At 38.1% G+C, this 13,609-nt stretch overlaps 1 protein-coding gene and 1 pseudogene across 1 annotated transcript in view; both read right to left on the reverse strand.

Moving 5' to 3' along the window:
- Positions 1–3,406: 3,406 nt before the first annotated feature.
- LOC111147833 lies at positions 3,407–3,930 on the reverse strand (annotated as a pseudogene).
- Positions 3,931–5,649: 1,719 nt separating this feature from the next.
- Positions 5,650–13,609, reverse strand: part of LOC111147623 (nucleoporin 43) — a 12,177-nt gene continuing 4,217 nt past the window's right edge. Inside the window, exons 5-8 of the mRNA XM_022503801.1 lie at positions 11,412–11,547; positions 10,493–10,644; positions 7,589–7,711; positions 5,650–7,084 (exon numbers count right to left, since the gene is read on the reverse strand). Of these exons, the coding sequence (XP_022359509.1) occupies positions 6,855–7,084; positions 7,589–7,711; positions 10,493–10,644; positions 11,412–11,547 (641 nt within the window). The 3' untranslated portion in view covers positions 5,650–6,854. The remainder of the gene's footprint in view (positions 7,085–7,588; positions 7,712–10,492; positions 10,645–11,411; positions 11,548–13,609) is intronic.

The following is a 13,609-nucleotide window of genomic DNA, read 5'->3' on the forward strand; positions in this document are numbered from 1 at the left end:
CAGGGGTAGTGGGCTTCCAAGCAGGCTTCCCACTGAGTAGGGAGCCCAGTTCGGGGCTTGATCCCAAGACCCTGGGATCATGACCTGAGCTGAAGGAAGATGCCTAAGGACTGAGCCACCCAGGCGCCCCTAGATTTTATTTTTTAAGTAATCTCTACTCCCAAATGGGGCTGGAACTCACAACTGGGAGATCCAAGAGTCACAGGCTCCACTGACTGAGACAGCCAGGAGCCCCTCAAACCTCTTTTCATTCTTCTACTAGAGACTAACTATGAAAATTTTCTTCAAATTAAGGTTCATGATGTTAAATTAGGTACCGGCCATTGTATCCTGAAGTTCAAATGTGAAAACCTCTTTTAAAAGATTCCATTCCAAGAGCACTTGGTTGAAACTCTGTAAGCACAGGCAAAGATTGTAGAAGATAGTGTATGGGGACGCCTTAATTCTCAGCCTAAAGTCAGGTATCTCCAGGTATCTCCATAAACTACTGTTCTGGGGAAATTTCCTAGATAATTCAAGTTCAGTGAATTGCTCTGTCTGGGACTGGAGGTTTAACTCCAATGAAGCAGGGGGAGAGAAGAGCTGGAAAAGAGAGAAGGAATGATCAGGAAAGATGAAGCAATCCCCAAGATGAAAAGCAGCTGAGATTGGGGATTGAGGGTAGGTGAAAGAGCAAGGGAAGTGCTTACTAAGGCTGCTGGATGTCTCTGAATGGCAGTGCCTACCACTGCATTTGAAGGGCTTTGTGTTGGTATGATGGAAAACCTTCGGTCCAGTTTCAACCTACTCAACTTTTCAAGCTTCATGGAAATGGGGACTTCGGATTTCATTTCGTTTTTTATCAACAGATGTAGGCGCCAAATTTCATGCTTGGGTGACAGGAGGAACAGGGGCAGCAAATATGGAAGAAGTCTGAAGAGCAATGTGGCCCTGAGAATGTTAAGTTCCTCCCTCAGTTTTAGGGAAAGGCTATAGACTATGAGCAGCCCATACTTAAGGGTGAAAATTGTGTTCTACCTCTTTTTGGGCAGAGAATTTACATAAATCAGATGGAATTCTGAGCAGATTTGTCTCTTCTCCATTTTTTTAAAATATTCATATCAATGTGGACTCATGGATTTTTATTTTATGGTTTGAGTAATTTATTTTGTTGATCAAATTGTTCCAGCTTTCACTATGGGGAGCTCTTCCAGTTGAATTGTTTTCTGTGTCCCTTTGACATGCCATCTTCCCCATTATTATACCTTTTAAAATCATTTTTAAAAAGAACTCCCTTAAGGGGCATCTGGGTGGCTAAGGTAGTTAAGCATCTGATTCTTGGTCTGAGCTCAGGTCTTGATCTCAGGGTCATGAGTTAAACCACCACATTGGGCTCCATGCTGAGTGCAGAGCCTACTTAAAAAAAATTTTTTTTAAACTCCCTTACTTTCTGACAGTACAAGATGCTTCAAGCTATCTTATATATTCCCTGTTCCTTCAAGAAGTCCTTTTTCCTTTTTTTGGAGAAGGGTATTAGAAACCAAATCTGGTTTCGGGTATGCTTGTTACTACTGGAGTATCATTATTTGTAGGACAGTTCTTGCTAACAAGTTTTAAAATGTAACTTCCTTCTATACAATGAAGGGGTAAAATCTGTGTTTTGATGAGTTGCAGCTATTATTTTACAGCCTATCACAGTTTAGTTTCTTATGTCCACAGCCTGAACAAAAATTACTTTTTGACAGCTGATGCATTTCTGATGGCTCTGTTAGACTAGTGTGTCAGCTACTGTCCCCCAGAGTCTAGTTACAACGGTTTGGAACTGAACATTAGTTTATTTTTAAATTTTTTTTAACCTGATCAGCTGTATTCTACTCATCTACTCTCCCTTCTCACCCTTCCCCTATAGTTTTCTCCCTCCTCACTGACCTAATGGAGCAAAATGTTGGAATTGTTTTGATGTGAAGATAATGGTAGTCTGTTAGTTCTCTACACTGCCACTTAATGTTGTGGTTCAGACAATACTGTTGAAAGTTTGAATACTTGCTTGGTAGAGTTCAGATGTCCCCAAGTTTCTGATCTGTAAGACTAGAGCACTGCTACTGCTTCAAACCATGTTAACTAGTCTGAGCTGGGTACCATATTGATACCATAAGCTTAAATGAAGGCTTGATATAAACTACACTGGTGGACTTAGTGTTCTTCTTAGTCAAGATTCTAGAATGGATTATTTAAAGGATTATTTCCTTAATACCATGAAATGGAAGTGTTACAAAGGACAAGGAATTTTTCAATTATATAAAATTTTTGATGGGATAGCTATAGCACAGGTATCTCCCTACAGCAGCTTTGTGAACAAGATAAATGGGGCAGAATGTCAGTACATTAGGTTGGTTTATAAAGATTTCAATAACTATAGTCAAATACCAATGATTCACATGTCACTGATTAATTGGGAGGACTGGAGGAGTGGGCCTAAGCACTTCAGTACATTTATCCTATCTCCTAACCAACGGGGTGAGAATGTAGATCATGCTGGGAAATTCTGAAAATGATTGGCTTCTGAGGAAGACCCTCAAAGGAGATTGTTAGCTTTTTTTTTTTTTAAAGATTTTATTTATTTATTTGACAGAGACCACAAGTAGGCAGAGAGGCAGGCAGAGAGAGAGAGGAGGAAGCAGGTTCCCCGATGAGCAGAGAGCCCGATGTGGGGCTCTATCTCAGGACCCCGGGATCATGACCTGAGCCGAAGGCAGAGGCTTTAACCCACTAAGCCACCCAGGCACCCCAGATTGTTAGCTCTTTACAGAAATAAGATTTGTCTTTGTTGAACAGGGATTGACCAAATAGTAAGGATCAAAATCATCTGCGTTAACACTAGGGGAAGTATAGTATAGTATACATGTGTGAAAAAGGCAAAGGGTTTAATTTCAACTAGTCAGTAGTCTAATTGAGCAAATGTCAGAATATTTAAAATAAACTGAGATAGCATTACAAAGGAATATTGTACCAAGAACCAGGATGGTAAGCTTTCTTAAGTCACCTCTGAAGGAGGCAGACACCACCTGGGAAAGTGTTCATTTTGGATGTCACACTTTAATGATGGTCTTTGGCAAAAGGAGTATTTGTTTCCCAGGGAAAACAAGATTGTGAGGTTAGCTCAGCTCAGTTTGCACTGCTTCAGTGTTTACCATAGATCAGACACTGTATTAAACATTGTTAATACAATGCTAAGATATGGGTCCTATTTGTTTGGTCCAGTTGAGAAAGGCTGCTTAATATAGCTGTAAGCACAGCACAGGCCCTGCACAATGGGGCTCTTGAAGCAGAGTATAATTTAGCCCAAACTGTCAGAGGCCAGGGAAGTCTTTCTGGGAAAATGACACCTAAAAGGGGTTTGGAAGGTTTGGAATTTTTTTTTTTTTTTTAATCATGAAAAAACTGTATTTAGATTTAGCCAGCTGGACTCAGTTTAGATGATCCCAATTTTGTTGGCAACATCCAAAGCATCATAGTCAGGGGCCAGCCGAACGTATGCCTTCTTCTCTCCATCAGGCCTGATTAAGGTGTTGACCTTGGCTACATCAATGTCATAGAGCTTCTTCACAGCCTGTTTGATCTGGTGCTTGTTGGCCTTGACATCCACAATGAACACAAGTGTGTTGTTGTCTTCTATTTTCTTCATGGCTGACTCAGTAGTCAGGGGGAACTTGATGATGGCATAGTGATCAAGCTTGTTTCTCATGGGGGCGCTCTTTCGAGGGTATTTGGGCTGCCTTCGGAGACGCAGAGTCTTGGGGTCTTGGGTCGTCGGAACGTAGGTGATGTGCGGATCTTCTTTTTCTTGTGACTGTGGACGCCTTTCAGCACCGCTTTCTTGGCCTTCAAAGCCTTTGCTTTGGCTTCGGCTTTGGGAGGGGCAGGGGCTTCCTTCTTAGCTTTCGGCGCCATCTTCCGGAAGGTTTGGAATTTAACCAAGAAGGGCAAGCAGGGGTGCCTGGATGGCTCAGGCGGTTGAGCATCTGCCTTTGGCTCTAGGTCATGATCCCAGGGTCCTGGGATTGGGTCCTGCATCGGGCTCCTTGCTTGGTGGGGAGCCTGTTTCTCCCTGTTGCTCCCCCTGCTTGTGCTCAATCTGTCTGACAAATAAAATCTTAAAAAAAGAAAAAAATAAGGCAAGTAATGCTGCAAAGAGAGCTTTGCCCATTAGAAACCATTGAAGGGATTAAAAAAGTTTTCCCCAAAAAGCTACGATTATTTAGTTCTGAATATTTGGAAATGTGATGAAGGATTAAATTTTTTCGTGGCTCCCAAGGAAGAGAAATGAAAGCAAATTTGCGTTCAGTAAATTAATTTATTTAGTGAAACCTTAAAGCACCCCCACATAATGCAAATTCAGTAAACTGAATGGTGATTGGCTGTCTTGCAGTAGGTTCACATGATCATTTCATTAACCCACAATAACATGATTCTACTTTTTTTTTATGGGATTGTTTTATATTCCACTCATATACTAAAACCTTGCCATAATGCTGTATCAAGAAGAGCTGACCAAGAGCTGCACTGGGAAATGGGAAACTTGATCACAATATAGTCTCAAGTACAGGCTGGATGATAATTTGTTGGGAATGCTGTGGAAGTGATGGTTAAATTTGGGTTAGATATGCTCTCCAAGGTGCCTTCTACCTCTGTGATCCTGCAGCCCTCAAAAGAAACTATGTGATAGTTTCATGGATAAAGACAGTGATAATGAACAAATTTATGAATTAGGGTTTATCTTCCATAAAGCTTATGTTTCTTACTAAATCTGGCAGAATTCATCAATTGATAAGAAATTTAACACTATTCAAATGTACTTGCTTTTATTCATGGTTACAAATACTATTTTTTTTTCTTTTTGGTTATAAATACTCTTAAAGCAAAGCTTCAAACCTGAAACTTGTTTGCAGCCTAAGTTAATATTCTAAGCCTACACATCTGGCTCCCTCCCTCTACCAATTATTTACTATAACAACCTCGGGAAATTGTATGTATTGCTGCTGAAACCTGAGAAGGGTGCTAACAACGTATATGAATCCTTTAAACTTTTCAGCAGCATATAATGTAAATGAAAGCAGAGGTACAAGTTTGCCACTCAGTGTGCATGAAAACTGTGCCCCCCACCCGAGCTAGTCTTCCAGGAGTGACATCAACTCAGCGCCCACCCACAGCAAGAATTTAGCCTACTGAATAGAATGAGAGTATGCCTGGAAAGTAAGGAAAGGGACCCTGAAGCTCAGGCTGCAGCAAGACATTCATATAAAGGGAAGTGAGTCAAAGGAAAATTAATAGCTATATTTTTATTATGGAAACCATGTGATTACTGCTGGGGAATGTATATTCATAAATATAACATGCTATATTTCATTTTAATAAATTCTACACACATTGATAGACAGAAAAGGAAATGAAAAGACTATTAATTGTTTGATATTAAAAGTACTTAAAAATTTCTTTTGACTTTTTTTTCCTGTAACAAATTACTTCTCTAATAACAGAAAAGTCTTAAAAATTAGTCTCAGCAATGAAACTATAAACAGATTAAAAATTCCTATGGCAACATTTTCTTTCCTTCTCTCATTCTTTGGAATTCAAGTTACCGATTTTATCAAATATTTTTGAGTTAAATTTATATAAAAAAGCAGATTGCATATATGTATTCCATTTAAAAATGCTGACAAAAATGCCCAAGCCAAAATCCCCCGAGGTAAGGTGGCATAAAAGAATTGACCGTATTTATTAGGACAGAAAAACAAAACTTTACCATAATTACTATCACTGGAATTAATAAAAATGAATAATAATAATGTAAATGAATACACACTTTAATAGCATAATAACAGTGATTTGTCATTAAGGTCTTCACGTTCAATAACATTTAACTAACTTTAGAAAGACAATGCCACAACATTGTTTTTAAGCACGACACATTAACCTGAAACTAATGTAACACCGTGTCAACTATATTAAAAAATAAACAAAACACCTACAGGTTAGATTATCATTAACACAGTAGATAAGGACAAAGACAGCAAAATTCTCTACTCTTACCATATCATCATACTCATCTCATACATGTTATCTATCAATTTTTAGTTTGGAAGTCAGCTCTCTTATTAATATCAAATTCTACTTTATTGCACAACATCCAGTTCAGCATTTGAACTATCTTTTAAAACTAAATAAAAGCAAAAATCCTTAGGAAAAATGTACTTTTCCTTTTTCAAGAAAAATGAATTTGGGTCTAAGCAGTTGAAAGTTCTGTTCAAATCTACTCTAACAGAGGAACCTGTCAAAACACTTTTCTTTAAAAACAAAACCTTTAAAAAAATGTGAACACTTTTACAAAAGCTTGTCATTTTTACTCAATTCTTTATGAAGTTTATTAAACTTATTAAGGAAATAAAATGTGGGAAGATTCAAGAAAATATCTACCATAAAAAGGATAAACATTAACATTGGCCTGGGCCACCAGGGAGGGGTAATAGCCACCATAGTGTCATTAAAAATAGGAACCTGTTAGTGGTTTGAGAAAATTATGAATTCCCCCAACATCAAAAAGAATAGCCTGTTTGAAGGCAACGTCTACATCAACAAAAGGATCCCTCTGATATTCTTCCACAGATTCCAATTCTCTCACCATCAGCATTCTCTCTGACTCTGAAACTGTGGGAACATTCAACTGACAAAAGCCAAACGAGGCATCGATATTACCAATGGTTTACTGAAGCTTCCTTTGCAAATTTCACATTTTCCAATAATAAAAATCTCCAGAGAAGTTGTACTTCGAAAGGCTAACAATATGCTTTACCTGAAATCTTGTAATGACAGTATTTTCATGAAAAAAGTTGTCTAGTAACATAAATTGCTTCTGAATCAGTTCCACAAACAAGACAAGGACCTAAAACATCCAAACTGTTCACAGACAAGGTCCTACTGGGAAGCAAGCTTGTGATTTCAATACGGTCTTTTGCGGGATCAGTGCTGAGCCAGGAGCTTATAAGAGACTGGTGAACACTAGCCTGGTTACTAATGCTGTGAGACAAAAAAGTACTATTTCTTCCTCCTGCAAGAAAAAAAGGGGAAAACATCTTTCAAGACTACTATTATGTTAGGAAACATCTGAAATTCAACTGATATTTTAAAAAGGCCAGGATCAAAACTTAATTCTCAGAATATCAGGGTGATGACTCCATTATCACACATCACCATTTTTCACCAAAGTCTCATTCAGTGATATTAAATACTCAAATTTCTATGGGATACCATGGGTATCGAATTTGAAGTCTTCAAGTAAGCATCTTTCTGGTGATTCTTTAATGGACAGTCTTGGAAATGTAGCATGAAGACCCCCAGCTGTGTGAAGTGAGCCAGCTATGGCATTTGTAGTCATCAGCACTACAGCAATAAGCAGCTGATGGATTTCAAGCTCTAGGATACCAGAATTTATGTTGAGGCAGGAGAATGGAAACATTCTATCATTCTTTAATGGTAAAAATCTGAGAATTTCCAATGTGGAATTTAAACTGTAACAAAACTACACACAAGAATCTTTCTTAAATCCTTTTACCTTGGTTAAACAGTGATGATTTTTCAGGTACATCTGTGGAGGCATCCCAATGCCAGAGGGATCCGTCCTCAGAACAAGTAAATAGATGATCTGGGTTGGACGGGTGAAAGTGAACTTCCCACACTAAAAGGTAAGAACCAAGATGCTAAAAACTGTGCAAATGAGTTGAACAAACTTTAAAGCCCTGTCTCTAGGCATCATCTTCCATTAACCTCCATCACATACCTTCAAACCCTAAGTCTGTGATAAAAATCAAAGGCTTCAGAATTAAAAGACAAAATATAATTCTCCAAATGGCTATAACATACAGATAGCATAAAGAAGCCAAGTAAATCTATTTGTGCATTGGGCCAGCAAGTGAATGAAAATAAATGCCAATCATTTGATTTATTACATTTTTTAATGAAAGAACAGGACAATGGGATAATTCCTAAAATATGTATTTTTAAGATTTTACTTATTTGTCAGAGAGAGAGAGAGAGAGAGCACACAAAGCAGGGGAATGGCAGGCAGGAGCAAGGAGTCCGATGCAGACTCAATCCCAAGACCCAGGAATCATGACCTGAGCTGACGCTTAACAGACTAAGCGACCCGGTGTCCCTAAAATATTTTTTTAAATTGGTAAGTTCTCTTATTTTCAATTCCTGTGTTACTAACATGTGAAGGTTAGATGCGCCTGAGTGGCTCAGTTGGATAAGCAACTGCCTTTGGCTCAGGTCATGATCTCAGTGTCTTGGGATCAAACCCTGCTTCTCCTTTTCCCTCTGCCCCTCCCCACTGCTCATATTGTCTCTCTCTCTCTGCTCTCTCTCTCAAATAAATAAAATCTTAAAATATATACATATGAAGTTTATATTACTGGAAAAACAGAGAAGACCATAAAGAAAACATACAAATGAATTTCTAAGCAGCAGTTCAATTTTGCTTCATGCCAGTATTCTGGATACCTCTGGTATATATCACAGAAATAGCAACAGCTCCAAGCAAACTAAAACCTAGAAATGCTCCCAGAATCTGGACTGTTTCAGATGGAGGGCTTTTAAGAAGCCAATCTGGGATTGAGAACCCTGCAAGTACTAAACTTTAAGGGAACTTTGTGTTTCAGTAGACAAACGGGAGCCAATGACTGGCCAGGACGCCTTAGGAGGTTCTCTGCAGCACACAAATCAAACAGGTAGTCTGTGAACAAGGGTTCTGGGATTCTGGATAAGAACCTTCAAGAGGCAGCATAGAAGGTTGGGGACAAAGCATAAAAAGTATTAGAAGGCACATGCTTGCAAGTGGGCAATTTTTATTCTGACATATACCATAATTAAGCATCAAGCCACCAAACATTACAAGGTCATCTTCCTCAGAACGTGTTCTGGGAAAACCCCTATGTAAAATATATTCATACTGTTTCATTTAAAAAAAAGTGAAGGAAAATAGCCTATAGAACCATAAGCTGACTGTACAAACCTAGACTCTTAAGTATTTATTTTCAAAGTATAACACAAACCTCTATACTAAAACATCTTATTTCTAGCCAAGAGTCAGAATGAATCAAAACAATACATTACAGTCTGCTACATCTGTATGTATTGCTTAGCAATACAGGCTGGCAGTTAAAAAGGGAGGCTGGAAGAAGAGATCTGGAAGTTTCTAGTATTACTACCACTGGGTTAGCCAACATCAGATTCTATGAGGACATACATTATTTTTTATTCTTTTTTCCCCCTGGGTATAGTTATAACTGGAAGAGGCAAAATATTTCTATCCTTTTATTTGCTTCTTAAATATAATCTTAAAAATCATTTGTCTTTCCAAGGTAATAATGCGAAACTTAAACCGAGACATTACAATACTGCCATGTTTCTACTTTTGCATTTTTATTCAAGCAAGGCTTACCATAAACTTAAGTCAGAATTTAAAACTATAATCCAGTCATGATATCAAAGATAATGATAAAATGAAAAATTTTTGTCTGGTCAAAAAATCCCCACCAAAATAAAAAAAATGAACAAAAAAAGGGACAAGATCCTATATATAAATACTGCTCTTGTTTAAAAAAAAAAGGTACAATAATAAATTGAGGAACACTAGATTGGCAAATATTAAAAATAGCCTACATTTACACGGGAATAGGTCATCCTCTTATAAAGAGCATGGCAATATAAATTGGTATTTTTATGTGTAACAGTTTGATAACATGTATCACAGTTTTATGTTTTGGCTCACCACTTCTTCTAAAAAATTATCCCAAGAAAATAAGCATATAGGGCGCCTGGTTGGCTCAGCTGGTTAAGCGTCTGCCTTCCCCTCAGGTCATGATCCCAGAGTACTGGGATTGAGACCTGCATCAGGCTCTCTGCTCAGTGGGGAGTCTCCTTCTCCTTCTCCCTCTGCCTGTTGCTCCCCCTGCTTATGCTTTCTCTCTCGGTGTGTCAAATAAAAAAAAAAATATTTAAATCAAAAAAGGCAAGAAAGAAAGAAAAAGAAAAGAAGCACATAAAGATGAACACGTAAGGATAATTACTGTGGTTTTGGATAGAATAATGAAACATGTTGAAAAACTTAAGCGTCTGGGCCGCATGGGTGGTTCAGTTGTTGAGCATCTGCCTTCAGCTCAGGTCATGATCCCAGGGTCCGGGGTGGAGCCCTGCATCAGGCTTCCTACTCTGTGAGAAGCCTGCCTCTCCCTCTCCCACTCCCCCTGCTTATGTTCCCTCTCTGGCTGTCTCTCTCTCTGTCAAATAAATAAAATCTTAAACACTTAAGTGTCAAATAAAAAGGGATTATTATACATATATATAATTTAGCCAAAAGCTACAATGTAAAATGATCCCTATGTATCATTATAGAAAGCTCCTTACAATATACCACATTACTACCTGACAAAAACTTATGTATCGCCACAACACTTACTTTCAGCTTCATGAGCCTTCAGCAGAGACACAGGCATAGTGCCTTGTCTAACATCCCAAATACTCAGCATTCCATCCTGGCCACCAGTAGCTACAACATGCTGCTGGTTGGGATGTCTATCAACACAGTGGAGGGGTACTCGGTCACCAGTCCTTTTATGAGAGACACAAGGACAACAAACATGCTGTGAGTATGATTTATCTTTGCATAATCCATGAAATATGTTTTACTCTAGTAACGAAATGATAACTTTGCGGCTGGAGCAGCTGGCTGAACTTAAATCATGTCAAAAAATTGAGTGCATTAAATATATTTCTAAATATTAGAACTTTGCAATGGAATTAAAGCCAAAGTTATCCCCTCTTCAATTTGGAGACATAAAGAGCATGATAATCTGATGGTAAGATATGCAAACATATTTCCATTTCTTGGCATTTTAAAAACAATATGTACAACTAAGCAGCATATTCTTTACCTTCACCTTATTTAATATTTTGTTTATATAATTACTTTTTCAGTTTGACACATTCTATATTCTTATTAGAGAAGAGAAAACTGCACACACAGAATGGGGATTTTTGCTTAGAAAAAAGTATCCTGGATTGTGTTTTTCATCCAACCACATCTGAAGTGCACTGTACCTACTATCAGTACAATCATTTGCTGAGCAAAAATAAATTCCCCATTAAATAATATAAACTTCAAAAAGAGATAAAGCCTCGGAATCAATAGGACAAATATTTACTAAATGCAGCACAGCAGCAGCAAGCCCAACAAATTGTACTCGCTTTACCAAATTTAATCAGGGATCATTCTTTCCAAATGCAATTAAAATACAATACAGTTTAAAGTCAGTTTCTATAAACAATTTAACAAATTAATTTTGCATTACCCTAGTGAATTACAAATGACAACTTACAGTGATAATATCTGAGAGGGCTCATTTCCTTGTTTTCTGAAATCCCATATTTTTAACTGCCCAATTGAATTTACTGTAAGAATCTCAGGAGTTCGAAGGAAGGTTACAGCATGGAGTGTACTGCTATCTGCATTGTCTACAAATTAAGAAAACAGTAGTGTGTGTTAATAAGTCCTGCTTTTCCTTTTGCACAGCCAAGGAAACAGTCAACAAAACCAAAAGAGAACTGACAGAATGGGAGAAGATATTTGCAAATGACATATCAGATAAAGGGCTGGTATCCAAAATCGAGGAAGAACTTAACAAACTCAACACCCAAAGAACAAATAATCCAATCAAGAAACAGAAGATACGGACACTTCTGCAAAGAAGACATCCAAATGGCCAACAGACACATGAAAAAGTGCTTCAACATCACTGGCCATCAGGTAAATACAAATCAAAACCACAGTGAGATACCACCTCACACCAGTCAGAATGGAGAAAATTAACAAGTCAGGAAACGACAGATGTTGGCGAGGATGAGAAGAAAAAGGAACCCTCCTACATTGTTGGTGCACTCTGGAAAACAGTATGGAGGTTCCTCAAAAAGTTGAAAATAGAGTACCCTATGACCCAGCAATTGCACTACTGGGTATTTACCCTAAAGATACAAATATAGGGATCCAAAGGGGGCACGTGCACCCCAATGTTTATAGCAGCAATGTCCACAATAGCCAAACTATGGAAAGAACCTAGATGTCCATCAACAGATGAATGGATAAAGATGTGGTACACACACACACCGGAATATCATGCAGCCATCAAAAAACCAAAATCTTGCCATTTGCAACAACGTGAATGGAACTAGAGGGTATTATGCTAAGCGAAATAAGTCAATCAGAGAAAGACAATTATCATATGATCTCTCTGATATGAGGAATTTGAGAGGCAGAGCGGGGGGTCGTGGGGGGGTAGGGAAGGAAAAAATGAAACAAGGTGGGATCAGGAGGGAGACAAACCATAAGATACTCAATCTCAGGAAACAAACTGAGGGTTGCTGGGGGGTTGGGGGAGGTAGGGATAGGGTGGCTGGCTTATGGACACTGGGGAGGGAGGGTATGTGCTATGGTGAGCACTGTGAAATGTGTAAGCCTGATGATTCACAGACCTGTACCCCTGCGGCAAATAATACATTATACATTAAAAAAAAAAGTCCTGCTTTTCCACAAAATTCTTAAATCGAATTCCTTCCATCGATTGAAATATTACAGGTGAACTTTTAAATAAGTCAGTTTAATTTCTATAGAAAAATGCACATTAAAATAGACTCTCCTTTGATAGAAAAATATCACTTATAGAACATGTTTTCTAGTCAGCAGAGTTTTCACATATTTCTCTATTTCCACCTAAGATTATTACCCTCCATTGCTGATACAGCTATTGACGTTCCTCTGTATCTAATTTTATATCTCCCACTAGTGCTTAACCCAGAACCTCCAAACCCAGTGCTTCCTATAAAGTTCATTCTGAACTTGTATCATTTGGCCAAGTCATCTCAAATCTATTCATTTTTGGGGTCACCTGGCTCACTCAGTTGGTAGAGCATGCAACTCTTGATCTCAGGGATGTAAGTTCAAGCCCCATGTTGGGCACAGAGACAATACTTAAAAATAAAATCTTAAGAGATGCCTGGGTGGTTCTTCAGTTAAGCGTCTGCTTTTGGCTCAGGTCATGATACCAGGGTCCTGAATCAATCCCTGCATCAGGCTCCCTGATCAGTGGGGAGCCTGCTTCTCCCTCTCCCTCTGCCTCTCCCCACTCTGGTGCTTGCTCTCTCCTCTCATGTTCACTCTCTCTCTCTCATGCCCCTCTCCCTCTCTCTCTCAGATAAATGAGTGGAATCTTAAAAAAAAAAAATTAAATAAGTAAATAAATAAAATCTTAAAAAAAAAAAAAAATCTCTTCATCTTTAGCCTCATAAACTCTCTTCTCCATGAAGTCCTTCCAGACTGGTATACACTGGTCCTTTCCCTTTTCCTCGAGTGTTTAAGCTTGTACCACATAATTTAACATATACTTCTAGATTTTGTTTTGTGACACTCCTCCAAACTCCAGGTAATGGTCCTTAACTGTTAAATAAGTGTTCTTCAGAACTATAAATAAATAAATAAATAAATAAATAAATAAATAAATAAATAAATAAATAAATAAATAAA

This window comes from Enhydra lutris, unplaced genomic scaffold (assembly GCF_002288905.1).
Source record: "Enhydra lutris kenyoni isolate GAN:26980312 unplaced genomic scaffold, ASM228890v2 scaffoldscaffold17, whole genome shotgun sequence".
Taxonomy (NCBI): Eukaryota; Metazoa; Chordata; class Mammalia; order Carnivora; family Mustelidae; genus Enhydra; species Enhydra lutris.